Source organism: Artibeus jamaicensis, unplaced genomic scaffold (assembly GCF_021234435.1).
Source record: "Artibeus jamaicensis isolate MK-2021 breed Jamaican fruit bat unplaced genomic scaffold, CSHL_Jam_final contig_467, whole genome shotgun sequence".
NCBI classification, from domain to species: Eukaryota; Metazoa; Chordata; class Mammalia; order Chiroptera; family Phyllostomidae; genus Artibeus; species Artibeus jamaicensis.
Genome location: NW_026521845.1, coordinates 4,373,819 through 4,390,193, shown reverse-complemented (window position 1 = coordinate 4,390,193; position 16,375 = coordinate 4,373,819). Strand labels below are relative to the sequence as shown.

The 16,375-nt window shown below is 40.3% G+C and overlaps 1 protein-coding gene across 8 annotated transcripts in view; it reads right to left on the bottom strand.

Moving 5' to 3' along the window:
* Positions 1 to 16,375, bottom strand: part of KCNT2 (potassium sodium-activated channel subfamily T member 2) — a 197,967-nt gene that overhangs the window by 16,468 nt on the left and 165,124 nt on the right. For 7 of the 8 annotated variants that reach the window (XM_053667314.1, XM_053667318.1, XM_053667319.1 and 4 more), the window contains 4 exons: positions 14,480 to 14,581; positions 11,928 to 12,011; positions 10,925 to 11,053; positions 5,866 to 5,886 (listed from right to left, as the gene is read on the bottom strand). In XM_053667314.1, the coding sequence (XP_053523289.1) occupies positions 5,866 to 5,886; positions 10,925 to 11,053; positions 11,928 to 12,011; positions 14,480 to 14,581 (336 nt within the window). The remainder of the gene's footprint in view (positions 1 to 5,865; positions 5,887 to 10,924; positions 11,054 to 11,927; positions 12,012 to 14,479; positions 14,582 to 16,375) is intronic. The other variant, XM_037142907.2, reaches the window with a different exon arrangement.

Here is a 16,375-nt window from a genome sequence, read left to right as displayed (position 1 = left end):
ATTTGTCTTCGTGAGCACTTTTCCCCCAGTCATGTCAAGTACACATCCATAATATGAACCCAATTTATATTATATAAGCAAATATATACGTATATATTAGCTGAACCGTCCAGAGCACACCATGTATCGTTGCTTTGAGTGCCCCAAGGTAGGGGACATGACGATTTATACATAAAACCCATAGAAATTGCCAGGCCTTTTTTGTCAATAATTCAATAAAATTAATGACATCCATTTGTATACTTCGCTTTAACGACAGAAAAAAAATGTGTTAGAAGGACTTGGAGGTTCAGTGTAAGAAATCTAAACCAACAACACACACACTGTGCTTTACGTGTGTGAAATCTGCAAACCTTTCTCCCGTCCTTCCAATATGACATCGTGAAATTCACAGGGAATTTTGACGTACTATGTTTCACAAATTTGAATGGTATTGCATATATTCCCCAGCTGCTCCTATACCAAAAGTGGTTAACCTCTACGTAAAATGAAAATAAGGCCCATCTGGGACCTCACAGAAATTCATAGAGCACAATAACGTATAAAGAAAACATTTGCCCACTGTCCACTTCCTTATATAATAACAGCAGCCATATAACGCAGCAGGAACAATTACCTACAATACCAGTCACATCAGTGATACGCATTCTGTTTCTGGTACTCGATGTCTGTGTATGCGTGTGCTTGCCTTTTTATAGGGTCCACTTAGAAATACACTTTTCTGCTGTCACGTCAGCATCTGGTCGTAGCTCTATTGTGTTGAGAACATGCCATCATCTTCTGGTGGAAACAGTGTCGTGTGGGGACCCACAAAAGTGCCTCTATTGCAGGACTTTCCCTGTATGTGGAGGCCTGACTCGAACATGGCTCCCGAAAGAGTCTGGGGTCCGAGAGGCAGACCCGGGTTTGCTCCGCATTCCTGGCCATGGCGTTGAAATCGCTAAGCGTGTCACCATGTCCTTATCTGAGATAAGGGTAACTCTAATATATATATGTTTTGCACACAGTGTGTTGCTGAGGACATGTAAGACATCATCCATGTCACCTGCATCCAATAAAGCCCATTCTGCAAATGCTCAATACGTACTAGCTAATAGTATGGCTCATTATCTTGTACGTTAAAAAAAAATGTAAAAGGATATACTCCTAACAGTGGAATTGTTGGGCCAAAAGGCATGTTCATTTTTAGTTTTCTTAGAAATTTCCATACTGTTGAAACACCAATCCAAAATAACCTATGCACACCAATGTTCACAGCAGCACAATTTACAATAGCCAAGAGTTGGAAGCAACCTAGATGCCCATCAGTAACTGAATGGATCAAAAAACTATGGTTCATTTACACAATGGAATTCTATGCAGCAGAGAGAAAGGAGCTCCTACCCTTTGCAACAGCATAGATGGAACTAGAAAGCATTATGCTGAGTGAAATAAGCCAGGCAAGTGAAAGACAAATACCATATGATCTCACCTTTAACAGGAACCTAAACAACAAAACAAACAAGCAAGCAAAATATGACCAAAGACACTGAAATATAGAACAGGCTGACAGGGATCAGAGGGGAGAGGGGAGGGAATTTCAGGGGGAAAGGGGAAGGAGTCATGGGAACAAGTATAAAGGACACGTGGACAAAAACTAAGGCTGGGGCGGGGGGGATGGGAGGGAGATGAGGAGCACTGGGGGTGGGGTGGGCTGGGATAAGAGTAAAAGACAGAAAACTTTACTCGAACAATAATTAAATAAATTTAAAAAGAAAAAAATGTAAGAGGGAGAAAAGAAATAATGAGGAGTTAAAAAGGTAAAAGCTGGGTATGAAACAGACAGGGAAGACATATTTTTGGTGCAGTTTTCTCTATCAGTGACTCTGTCTCACCGGAGATCAAGGTGCTATAAAGAAACCCTTGGAGGCGCGTCCTCCTTGGTGAAAGCTCGGGGAGTGTGAAGAGAAGGTGGATTTAAGGGCAAATGGAGACTTACTGTCTCGTACCACTTCTATGAACTCTTCTTTGCTCTTCCTCTGAATAATGAGAGGACTCTGGTTTGACCTCTTTTTTGTCCTGTTATTACCAAAAGCCTGATGTCATTATTCACTGAAAAATCAAGATTTCATGCTAATGTTCATGAGAATGAAAGAAGATACTTGCACATGGCTGTGATCTGACCTCAGTCCCTTCAAAATTGATACGTTGAAGTACTAACCCCCCAAAGATGATGTGTTGGGAGGGCGGGTCTTTGGAAGATGGTTAGGTCAAGGCCAGTGATGCCCCTAGGGGGGTCGGTGCCCTTATAAGAGAGGCAGGCCTCAGAGAGCTCCCTAACCTCTTTGGTCATGTGAGGCTCCAAGAAGTCTGTGACCAAAAGGGGGCCCTACCTGCCAGTGCTGCACCCCGAGGTCACACATCTCGCCTCCAGAACACTGAACAACGTATTTGTTTGTGGGCTACCCAGCCTGCAGATTCTTGTTACAGCAGCCTGAACAGACTGAGACAGATGTTATAGGAAATGCTCTGGGAACACATTGATACAGTCGAATAAGAAAATGAAAATTATCTGTGGCTACAACTTTCATGTAGATTTAAAACATCATTTGTAAAGGTTACAGGATTTTTCCAAATATCTATCGCATTTAATATGGTTGAAAAAAGGCTCAAAATATTTCTTCCCAACAACAAAAAAATTCAAAACTTCATAAAGGAGATAGTGTTTCCTATGCCTCAACCAGCTTTATTTGCTAGCATTATTTTCAGAAATGCAGAACGTGTCAGGTTCACAAAATATACGAAAGGTTCTTTTCTGCACCACACACATGTGCTCACACAGGGGTTCATTCGTGTTCCTTCAGATTTTCATTCATGTCTTAGGCTACTGAGCAACCTGGGGAACAGAGTGGTATCTTAAAATAAATTGATTCATCCAGTAGCTTGAAAGTGAGTGTTGGTAATCAGGATTCATCACTCCCTTCAGAATAGGTGGAGTCCTCATAAGGGGCTGAAGCGGTGCTGCCTGGCTGATGAACGAAGACATTCTGAGTTGTTAGTGACAACAAGTGGGCCTGTGGCGAGGGGTCAGATCAGCAAGGTCCGGCCCAAACCCAGGCTGAGCTCGGCTTCCTTAGTTTCTGGTTTGTAAGAAACTAAACAGTGGTAACATAATGTGTTTTATGGCCACAAATAACAACATATAAGCACAAGTTTTCTTTGCACATAAAATATCCTTTGGAGATACACACCCCCAATTGTGTTTAGATTTTCACAATATGTACTATATATAAGTATTGTGTGTGTGTGTGTGTGTGTGTGTGTGTGTGTGTGTGTGTGAAGAATATTCTCGTGCACCTGAATAGCTGTAAACTCCCAAACTGACTTACAAAAAAAATAAAAAATGATTAAACAGAAGACCAGTGCACAAGCAGCCAGGTTAAAAGGTTAAACATGCAGAAAGGTATTCAAACAGTTTGCACTAGTGAAGTCACAGTCTCCAGGCCAGTTCTGGTACCTTCATAGCGCAATTTTCACTTATCATTCTCCAGAACTCCAGGAATATATCACCTAGAAGCAGATTTCAAACACACGTCTGTATGCACGTGTGTGCGCCTGTATACACCCTATGCCGCCCGGGGCCAGTATGGGGGTCTGCGTTCCTCTCACCTCCAGCCTCGGATGGACCCGAGGATAAGGCCTGGACATGCGCAGACACCACAAAGGGGAGCACAGCCGCAGTTTGCCACGCCCGAACTTTCCACATCCACACACACCCACACACGCACCCTTCTGTTTCACTCCTGAGTACCACGGCCCTAACGTGTATGCCACTTGGGGACACGTGAGCCACTAGGAAGAAAACTTCTAAGACAGATGGCAGATACAACGATATATGACTTGGTAAATATGAATATTCATATTCATACGTAAAGACTTTACACAAAACAGTGCTACTGATCCAAGCAGACCTTCGCTCAGAGAACTCCCCGCCCCTGGGAAGACGACCTGGATCAACCTTACAATTTCCTCTCCATTCCCGAACACACAGACTCCAGCGGCCACCCCGTACACCCCTGCGACAGAGGCTTAATTAGGAACACAGTGAAGCCGGACCTCCGGCAGTTCAGGAAGGGGAGGAGACAGAAAGCCAAGACCGGGGCGTTGAATGAAATCACGTGGAGTGCTTTCCTTTAAATGGCTTCTTGCTCATCACTGTGCCGGCAAGACTCTTAGTAAATTAAAACCAGTAACTCATGCAAGTAAGAAATGCCTTCACAGGGTCAGAAGTAAGGTAAGATTCAATAGAGCTAGAAAATATTATGTATAAGAATGATAAAATTAAGTAGAAATTTTTTATGAAGGTGAAAGAAAATTACAAATGAGCTCACACTCCCAAGTGTGTGTGTGTGTGTGTGTGTGTGTGCATTAGAACACACTTGAGGTTGGTAAGTGTATCTATATTTGAGTAAGATCACAAGGCATTTACTCAAATCCCAGGAATGCTCCCTATATTTTACTGATAAATTTAAGTGTACCGACAGTTCCTGAAGCAGCGCCACGCCCTCACAAATGGTGCCCGCTGAATCACAGTGAAGGAAGATCTATGTTATTCTCTCCGCTTGGCACACAATTACACTTGCTCTAAAAATCCACGTAGCCCATTCCTCCTTTCTCTAACTCCTGAACTGACAGCAATGTGCTCCCCACTTAATCCTCAAGCCACTACATACTGAGAAAAGCCCAAGTTTACACAGCTAATAAAAGGAGTTCGGTTCACCACTGAAACTCCGACCACCGGGTTCCAAGTCCCGTCCTCACTGGGTCAGGCAAAATGATTGAATAAATGACTTGTACCAGGAACAAGGCCAGAAAGAGTATCAATAAAAAATGTCTGGGACTTAGACTAATCTCTCCTTATCCACCGGGGAGATAAACTTGGAGCCCCGGTGGATGCCCGAAACCACAGATAGGATTGAACCTTACATATAATATTTTTTCTATACATACTTACCTATGATTAAGTTCAACCTATAAATCACACACAGTAAGAGATTACCAACAACTAATAATAAAATAGAACAATTTTAACAATATGCTGTAGTTAAAGTGATGTGGGTGTGGTCTCTTCGTCTCAGATTATCTGCCCACACTCTGTAAACAGAGAGGACACAGCAGATAAAGGGGGACCGATGTCCCAGGCCGGCCACTGTGGGACCACCTGAGCCTGCACCATGCCACGCAGAATGGCGCACATTTTAAAACTCATGAATTGTTTATTTCTGGACTTTTTCTTTCATGTTTTTGGACCGTGGTTTTACTGCAGGTAATTATAAACATCAAACACAAAACCACGGGTAGGAGAGGACTCTGCCCTACCTTACAACTCAGCAACAAACAATTGGACTCGATATCTGTTAGGCATCAAACATCCATACAGATGTTTCATCGTATGAGTAAAGTCAGGAAGATGGTCATTAATCTGCCTGTGTTATGAAAGGAAAGGAATTCGGAAAAATCAAATTAACTGAGGGGTAATGAAATCCAATGGCAGGCATGAAATTTCCATGTGAGCTTTCTGGTGACACTGAAGGTGAACACCGCACTTAGGAACAGTAGCTGGTCGTGACACCATGCAGGAAGACACGTGACTGAATTCGTGTGCACACATCATCTGAAGACAAACAGGTGAAATCAGTCTGTAATTTACTAAGGACATATAAGTACACTTCCTGGAAAATAGAGCATTTATAATATTTTGGCTTAATGAATGCCTTATTTTGTAATGGGAAATATTGAATTCAGTCTTTACCATTCTTTTCCCCTAACAGCTCTGAATTCCCACGTCAGACTCTTTGATCAAAGGGAGGAAAACAAAATACTTACTTGTGAGGCTATTTCTCGAGACTGACACAGAGAGGGGAAAAAGAAACATAACAAAATGTAGTTTAGACAACGGCTCAACAACATATACACAAAACAGCAGTGAGGACATCTGACAAATGGCCACATACTTTGTGATCTATGTGTTTGATTATGAATCATAGGGCTTTGGAGTGAAATTATAAAATTAATAACATTTAAACTTTGCCAGAAAGGTGTGCTTGTCAGATTTGTTTGTTTTCTTTTGGCTTTGATTTATGGGTTTCTTTTTTTTTCTGCTAAAAATTGTCTTTCTAAGATTTGATAGAAAGAACAACTGGTGCTAATAGAATAAAATAAGACAATTGGTAAGAGTTTATGAAACTACTATATTCACAAGAAAATGTTTGATATAATTATTGATATTTAATAATCATTATGGTATTAATATCTGTACTATTTTAAAATGTAGATCTTAAGATGGTTCTATAAAGTTTTAAAATTTTTATGTTTAGTTCTTATAATAAGACTGTCTTTCCCTCCTGTATAAATTTAACGAAGCTCACAAACACTACTCTAAGTTTTCACATTGGCCACACAGTCTGATAATTTATCTGCTCAGTTATCAGACAACCCTAATTGTTTAGGGTTATAAAATTATGCTACTGATTCTTCAGTTTTAAGACATTTCATTGGGTAGCAGTGAAGTTTTCAGTTATGTGTTAGGAGAGAGAATGTAACTGAAGTATAACTCATTGTCTAGCATTCTAACTATTGTTACAAGCATTGAAAATGCATAATAGACATTTGATTATAGGCTCCTTAAAGCTTCATCTCAGGATTCCTAACACATAGCCCAATAGAATAAATGTCATTGGAGTGAATGATAGCAGAAAATTGGCAGCGAGACTTTCAAAATAATTCAATTTCAATCCTTGTTAAAATAGTCTTAATAATTTGATTTTATAAAAGGTAAACTTTAATTAAAATATTAATAAAATGTAATAAAGTTCCACATTCCAGTTTAATAGTAAAGGTGCAATAATTGGTAGGTGGGGCCATCAATGATTACTCCATTATAAACACTTTTTTAAAGTTACAAGACTTATTGCTTCTGAAAGTGACCAACAATCAGACTAAAGTAGGCCACAAAGTTATTGTGTGCATTGTGCAAAGGTCGGTACTTTAATATGCTTTAAATAATCTCTTTTTAATTTGTAGTATATTTTCACTGGTTATATTACACTTTGAGCAAATGCAATTTTCAGTACACTGGAAAACTGAGGGAAAATACAGTTCTATATTTTCTCCCCCCCAAAAAAAACCCTGATAGAAACAAGTACATTAAGTAATTCATAATGTTTCAGATGTTGGAAAGATAATACTATGTTATATACTTTATGGTCAATTGTACCCTTAATGGGTTTAGGGTAGCGTTTTATAATAAAAATGATTATTTCTTCTATGAAAAGTGTGAATAGTCACTGGAACGAGGAACATCATAACCTCAGGACAGTTCAGGTGAGGTTTGGCTACCAAATGAGTTTGGTGAGCTTTTTGGATTTCAGAATTGTGGATAAAGGGTTGTGAACAGAAATACTATTCTATCTGTTGCCAAGAGGAAAACGAGTCCTTCTCCATCCTGTATTGGATGGAAGAGCCAGAAAAGAATGATGTTCATAAAAAAATAGACCCGTGGATGTTGGCAGTCCCCTGGCATGGAGAAAAGGGGCAGAGGAGCCCCCCAGTTCCCCAGCCTGACTTTCCAGTCACCGTTGCACCCCCACTTCACCCTTCCTCCTCCCTCCACCCATACGTAGCCCACCAGAAAGTCAGAGATCATGTTCCAGGTCTTCTATACATTGTTTGACTTTAATGATGAATATCCTTTGTCATCATTTGTCTCCTCAAAGATGTCTGCTATACTATTCAGTGTGCTTTCTACTCCCACAGACAAAGCAGTGATGTAGTTTACAAAAATTTTTTTCTACAGAGAATATTGGAAGATATGGGAGACAAACTAGAAATGATATAACATGAAAACCTGCATCTGCCTTTGAAATGTATTTTTTTAACTGTGAAATAACAAGGAAGAAAGGCCTACCATCTCTATAATCAGCGTATATAAAATGTTGGCATTTGATAGAACATTCTTCACAGAATAAGATAGAATTGAACACTTAAAGGAATAAACTGCAGAAACAACCAACGATTGGGTCTAATATGACTTATTTATGGGCATGAATCTTAGCTGTTATTTTTATTAGTCATGGATATTGTTTAAATAGTCAGAGAATGCTATTTTTCTAGAAATTCCCCCAATAATCTCCTTTATTTTCCTCTCATGGGATACATCTATGTTTGCCTTTTTAGTTGGACAGTTGTTTTTTATCACTCTGACTCTGTATAATATGTTGGTAGTTATTATTTATTTTCTCTTCTTATTCTGGAAGAAGAGAAATCATTCATCTTTTCCACCTATCCCACTACCTTTTTCATTGCTCTGTATACCAAAATTGTTCATTGTAATTTTGGTTAGATCAGAATTCAGAGCCTGCTGTCGCTGACTGTAATTTACAGATGAACTACACGGGAAGCATGGGGGCCATTCAATCCTATGTAATTTTTGTTTTGGTGGTGGAATTGTGTTCCTTGACTCATAACTGTTTTACCAATTGATTATCTAGGTATGTATTTATCAATAGTTCACCCTGACTCTTTGGCAATGGTCTCATCTTTGTCCGCACATGGAGATGACAGATGTCATCTTCCTGCACCAATGTCTCCGAAGCCTTTGATCTGCTCCAGGTTGCTCTTTATCCTGGATGACCCCTCACTACCAACCTGGAGACTCCTTTGTCCTTATACATGTATCTAGTTTCCATTAAAAAAATCCAATGTCGTTCCTGAATTAGTATTTAATTAGTGCCCTTTTCATTTACATAGAAGTTTGACTGAAGGGATGTTTATTCTAATGATTCTTTTGCATCCTGGAAAACCCCAGTTGAGGGTAAACCTGCACCTCATGGCTTATAAATCTCATAAATGAGGAAACACATAATATACTCATTGTTTCCATAGTGACCCAGAAAACAACTCTTTCTCAAGATGAACTTGTATCTTTTATGTCATGAGACAACAACTATTATTTAATGCAACTGTTCTATTTTTGCTTTACTTCCCAGGGAAATAAAAGTGGAGTTCCAGCTCACCTGTGGCAGCCAGTTCATTTTAGATGTAGAGCAACATGAACTTCTCTGCCCCCATATATTTCCCTGAATGCTTGATGGTCCTACTTTCAATTATTTAAATGTTCTCATTTTTATAATAGGCAGAATATAAAATTTAAATAAAAAGATATGTGCCAAAAGATGAGTTCAATACAGGAAGAGAGGAGATGGTATGTTTATTTAACCCAGTTTCCTTTTATCTTGCCAACAATAAGTGTTTTTTATACGGAAATTTATAAACATTTTTCGGAGGTGATCTTTATTTGCGATGGAAAGAACTGTGTAAAGTTAAATGCTAGTCAAGAGCAACCAAAAAGCTCAATCATCCTTTCTCTTTCTATCTCCTAAACAACATAAGACAAAGTCCCTTCATAAAACAAAACAACCGACATAAATATGCACTTGACCAAAGGCAGCATTCACTCTGTTCAAATTCACAAAGCCTGTATATAAGGTCTGAACCTAACAATACTCCGCAGTATGGAAATCTTCTCGGTACTTCACCAGGTTCAAATATGAAATGATTAATTGCCTAGGTTTAAAAGACCCTTGTCATCAACTTTAACCAGATAATAATTTTGGAGGTCCAATATTCTTAAAATTTGAGGCACATCTGACCACATGTGCTCACATATTTAACTGCCTGCTGTGTGTCTGCTGTCACTCATTCCTGGTTTTCTCTGATTGGGTGTTGCTTTTTGGGGGCGTGAACCACAGGGACCATAGCCAGTGAGGGACGTACTCAGGTTCTGCAGCAGGTGTCCATAAAGAAGTATGAACAGGATCCTGCAGCTACAGGAAGACACCCAATTGCACCCCAGGAAAACAGCACTATTTCCACTGGCTTCCATACCGCCCATTTCAATGTCCAACTCTTGATTTTAACAAGAAAATGAAAAGCTCCCCTACTTCTATGCTTCCTAGAAAGTTCCTGTCTGTACAAGGATTCATCAATTTTATCACAAGTGGGCTTAGCAATTTCATGGACTATTAAAATGCGTATAACTGAGTAGAGCCTTGTAGCTGAGATAATTTTGTGTAAGACCAAAGAAGAAAGGAATGGTTAACTAAATTTTCAAGTAATTTTGAGGTATCTCAAGAAGAAAAATATGTTAATGTGGACCATCATTTATATTAATTTTACAGATATAGATAGGGTAGTGCATTTATTCAGAATTTTTATCCTATTAAAGAGTCTAGTTTGAAACGTGATGCTTTACTAACTATAAACTATTTAGAACCACATAATGTGCCCAAATCAAAATACGGATAAGTTTGAGTCTGCACGCAACATCAGCGAATCTACCTACATCACTGGTCTCTCTCTAGTTTGCTTTCAAAATTATGGAACGTCCCTCCGGGAAGGGCTGGCACTGCCACTAGAGTTTTACCTTGGCCTCAGGGTGGTCTTCAACCAAAACTTTGAAAAACGTTTGTTCCATTCATTGCTCACCAACTTGGCTTGGTTTTGCTTCCTTCTAAAGGCTAACAGTGGACTGAGGGACTCTCTTAGAAAGCCGGAGAACTTTTCTTACACATCGGAAGTTCACTCACAGTTAATTTGCTCCCCAATCATCTCCTGAAAATGAAAAATCCTAGACCTACACAAGACCCTTGGAGCCTCAAACTCACGAAGCCTAGAAGAGGCCCTCGGCCAACCATGTTTTGAGGAGCACTGGCATGGTTTACTAAACAAACAGTTGAGGAAATTTTGCACGTAAAAACTCCCTCCATCTGCTCCGACAGCATTCTTTTTGTGTCTACGACATTTGTCAGAAACCGATGGCTGAGACTGGGGATGGCTGCCTCCCAGCAGGTTAAATGCAAACACTGAACACTGTGTCGTTCCAAACCTCAGATGTAGCCAGTTTCTGCGACTCGGTCCTGTAGATGCCGATGGGCACGTCCCCACTGGAAGAGCACAGCTTCTGGTAGAGCCGGGCGTACGTTCTGATCCACAGGTCGTCCTCCGTGATTTTTATCTGGAACACACAGGGACTGGTGACATATCTGCCTCTTAAGAAATAAAAACCCTAGCGGTTATTTTTCATTTCTTAAAGGTAGAAACTGCTGGTATTTCAAAAGCTGGACGTGCCATTTGCTAAGTGCCTGGCCAGTTGGTAAACTCATTAAACACACACCATCTCAGCCTTTGGGTCTCCCTAACCTAAGGAACCACCTGCTTAACTGCTGGCAGTATGACTTGGATTAGTTCAGTGTCGGGACACAGTGGTCACTGCCGAGTGACTGGGAGTTGTCCGAAGACCTGTGCAGACTTTTTAAATGTTGTAATAACTAGAGATTGCTACCGGAGTCTGGAGGACAGACTAAAAATCTTCAAGTACAAAGGATGCTCTGGTACCAAAGAGAATTGCCCCTCAGAGTAAAAACAACACTCATGTTGGAGAAGGTGTTAGCAGAATGGGCACGAGGCGCACAGACAGGAGGCACACCTAACTCGTCCCTCTTGGATGGTCCCAACTTGGACTTGTCGGCAAGGCACTTCATGAACACTCTTGGGTGTAGTATACCCTTTTATAAAACAACTACAAATCAGCTGAACCGTGTATGCCTTTATGTCTACAGTAGGATATCTTAGGTCAGACACAGTCTGTCTCAAAAAAGCTAGAAAAAAAAAAAACCTGTTCTGAATTCGGTACAGAATGGCTACTTATCGTGATTGCTAATTTAATGTTTTCCCTTGCACATTTTCTAAGAAATTAAAAGCACGATGATACTGTGCTTTATGTACATATTAGGGGGGAAATGACATAGAAGAGAAAGCCTACATCCATTAGAGATGGATTTCAGAGCATTTATCAGAATAATCTTTTATTCCAAAGATTATTAACTTACAGAACAAAGGAACCCCGATCCTGGGATAGTGTCCAATCCCAGCAGAAGTCTGGTGATAGAAATCATATAATCTTTCACAAATGACTGCAACAGAAACAAAATTGTCAAAGGTGTAGAATAGCCACATGTGTGAGCCTCATATTACTGCTAAAAGGTGTTTCTCGTAACATATCATTAAGCCTGGACAAAACAGGAAATAAAAATCAATCTTGTGCATGTCCTAAATACACATGTACAGTTAAGCGGACCATAAGGAAATGTGGAAGTATTTAGAAGTATTTTCTAGACTGTCTTGTCATAAAATTTCATGCATGCTGTTAGACACAATTAAAAGTTTTAGATTTTAATAATGAAAAATGAGTTGGTACAAAATAGGGAATATATAAAAACTTGAAAAAACTAAAATTTGCAATAAAATATTACAAGTTTTTTGGATTCAGCTCAGTGCTACTACAATAAATTTCTAATATTTTTGATAACTAAATATTAATAAATATTTTAGCATTTTATACCATCAGATTCTTTATGTGCAAACATGTAGGATATATTTTGGTATGTTGCTAGAATACTGCTCAGTAGTTAGAATATTAATGATGCTTCTGATATTTTTAGTTTATTATTAGCTGTGGGTGGAAGGAAAAACTTCCAAGCAATGATGACATTGCAGCATAACATGCAACAACTGTTTAATAAACTGTATCAAATGATAACCTTGACTTGGTCATCGAGTGCTAAAATGTGACAAATTTCAGTAATAACTGTGTCCTGACCAGTGTGCATTGGATCTGGGTGTCTTCCTACAAAGCAAAAGGTCACAGGTTCAATTCCAGGGTTTGATTCCTGGCCAGGTCATGTGCCTGGGCTGCAGGTTCAGTCAGGGGTTGGGGTGCATATGAGAGGCAAATGATTAACATTTCTTTCTTACATTAATGTTTCTTGCCCTCCCTTCCCCTTCCTTAAAAAATAATCTAGTTATTTTACATAGCAAAGACTTTCAACAAGTTATAAGGCCTTTTAAATAAATCTACCAAACTGGTTCTTGATCACTCATGTATTTCACCGAGAGCCAGCGTCCCAAGACTGCACCCCTCCAGCTAGAGCTGAACAGAAGAAACCATGGCCATTCTCTTTGTTCAGGCCGAAGAAGTGGCCTTGAGGTTTCGAGGTACGCCAGTCTCCTTGTGGCTGGGACATGAATACAAGAATGCCGATGATGTAAATTTAGGAATTTTGTACATGGTTTCTAACATCTTCCTTTAACCCATGAGTGGGTACTCTTTACCTGTCTGAAAAACAGACTGTGAAAATATCTCCTGTGATGTCAGGAGATCAGTAGGCAGTTACTACTTTAGCTTATATGTTAGACTGTCCTCAAGAAGATTTTATTTCAACACGAGCTACCAAGGCTGAAAGATCTGAAAACCTCTGGCGCAGAGAGACAGCCCATATTTAGCTGATAAAAACTAGTCTGTCTCGACATTGCTCTTCAAACAGTCCTCCCCTCTCACCCGCTGTCCATGGTCAGAGTATGTGTGGGGTAACTTTGGGGGAGGGGGAAGCCAGCCACCTGCAGGGTCCACACAGTGTGTCTGGAAACTTCTGGGCACACAGGCGGTGTTTGTTCTCTGCTCTTGGCTGTCCCTGCTCTCGGTGGGCATAAGCTGATGATTCGAGACATGTGACATTGGAATAGGAGCCCTCAGGGGCATCATTAGCCAGTAGAAAGCCTTCAACTATCTTTGCCTTAGTTTATTCCGGCCAACAGTGCACGAGAGGGCACACAGACTATGTCATCAAACAGTAAATAAGTGCAATGAAATGTTTCAATGTTGAACTTGAGATTCAAGCCATCCAGTCATTTCACACCCTAGGAATATCTTTTTTTCTCATAATGGAGATAGAAATTGTCTGATTTCTTCAATCAGAGGATTTGAAATATTACTGCTGCTCAGTTTCTGGGGGAGTTAGAAAAAAGATTAAAATAGATTTGAGTAAAATAGCATCTCTGTGAACTTCTTAGCTACAATAAAATGCTAAGGTTAGCTTTGGCCCTCCAGAATAATCGGAATGGTTCTCGCTTCTAAAATCTTTCTTATATTTGTCCAAGGTAGGCAATAGTTAGCAGATATTTAAAATATCCTTGGTTTATCGGTTTACTGGAACTAACTTATCTTATTTAAATAAAAGGCATATTATAATTAGGCTGTTGTTTAAATGTAGTGAGTTTTCTTAGCTTTTTTTAGCCCGGTAATGTGAAGATAGCAACATACTACATGCATTAAAATGTCACAATAAAACATTGTAGGACCTCGGTGCTGAAAAACGGCGATAAATTATTTCCTAGTTTCTTTTTAAAAATATAAGATTTTCTTATAAAATGTTTCATCACATTTTATATCATTAAATACATGAAATAAAATATTGAATCACTTTCAGAGCCAGTTTTAAGTGAACCGCTCCGACGAGAAACACTGCGTCGCCTATTTATTTAATAAAGCCTGAGGGAAATAGAAAACAAACGTTTTAGAGAGGAAAGGAGAAAGGGTGCACACCTGGTAAAGGAGTGTGTCCAGCATGCTGATGCTAAACACCCGCCCGGCGGCGAAAGGCAGTCGGAACATGAAGGCCAAGTTAGAGCCCCGCTCTCGTTCTTTCTGTGCAGAAATTTGACAGAGACACATGGTGAGCAGCTTGCATTCATGTTTTCCCGTCAAGTTAACCCTCCTCTCATATCTTCCAGCATGTTGATGAGGTGAGACCCCTTCCAAACTCACTTTATCACAACATCATCCCCTTGATACCAAAGACCAACAAAGATGCCACAAGAATGGATGGATAGCCACCTTCTCTCCCCCTGTGGCCTCACATGCCTGCCAGGGCAGGGGGTGAGGAAGCTGCCAGGGTACCTGTTAAAAAACTCACTAATCCATCCCATTCACCAGGAGGTCCACCCCGATGGCCAGTTCACTAACCTGAAGCCCCACATGAGGGGTCAAGTTTCAACAGATGAATTCAAAGGGGACACAGACATGTGGTCAATGGCAACTTGAACCTGCTGTGTAAAGTCATGATATTCTATTTCTAAAAGATACATTTGCACTTAAACTAGTTGTCCGTATACATTACATTCTGTCACTCCTCTAGAGTCGATCAGGGGAGGTTTTCCTACACTTAAAACAAATAGAAACTAATCAGTATTCGCTTCAAATTCTTTCTGGACCAATGTGAAAAAACATAAGTGTTTTCTTAAAAACAAGGCAAGAAATTTTCCTAAGGAATCAAATCCAGTGTGTGGGGAGATAGCGCCAAACTCCTACTCAGCCATTCCCGTCCTTAGATTATGAATAAACAGTAGTCTGGCCCTTTAAAGGGGAAAAACAAAGTGAGACAATATGCTTTAGTTTCTTCTTACGTATCTGTCTCCCGTGAAACTGTAAATGCTGTGCATCTCGTTGGTGTAGTTCCGAGCTTGTCACAAGGTATTTGGCTCATAGTGCCCAGTAAATATTCATTTGGCTTGAATTTTAATTGAGAATGTGTAAAATTTTGCCTAGCAAATAGATTTAAAAACAGCTTTGATATTCTTGCCTATTTCTCCTGGAAGCTATCTCCATTTGTTTTGTCTTGTTTTTTCTTTTGCTCTGTGGTTCACTATGGTTTACAGACATGACTACTTGCTTTCTGACATCAGTTCTCTGACATTGACTGGGTCTCCGCAATTCGGGTCAGTGCCGACACTAACTACCCAGACGTGGCCACTGCTCTCATCTCCAGTGCTTCTCCAAGCCAACGGCACTTCCATCCACGCAGCTACAAACCCAGGGCTCCCCACAGCCCTGCCAGGTTCAGCAATTGCTGGGATGCTCACAGATCCGGTGAACATGTTACACCTCAGGACCACCATCTTTTTGTAAAAAATGCACAGGGACAGCCAATGAAAGGCAGGTCCGGAGAGTCCCCAGGCACAGGAATGTCCCTCTGACATCCCCCTCTCCTGTCAGTATGTCCACCAAGAAGGGCCATCTGCAGTCTTGTTTTGCAGAGCTTTCATCGAAGTTTCGTTATGGAGGCGTAATTAATGAGACCATTAGCCATGTGATTAAGCTCGTCCTTGGAGCTGGGATGTGATGAGGGGCTGAAAGTTTCAATCTTCTAATCAAGCGGGGTTTTTTCCCCCGGCAACCAGCCTTATCTCTGAACTACCTACGGGCCCCTCCACAACTTGCCTTGTTAGCATCCAATCAGTTATGATTGAAAGGCCTGAATAACGAAAGGCCCTCCTATCACTCAGGAAGTTCCGAGGGCTTTTGTAGCTCTGTGCCGGGAGCTGGGGACAAAGACCGAATCCCTTTTTCTGATGACACCACTCTGCTCATCTCACATTCTTGTTACCCCACTTCTTCCATCAGTGCCTAATTACCACGTGATTGCTACAGTCGGGTCATCAT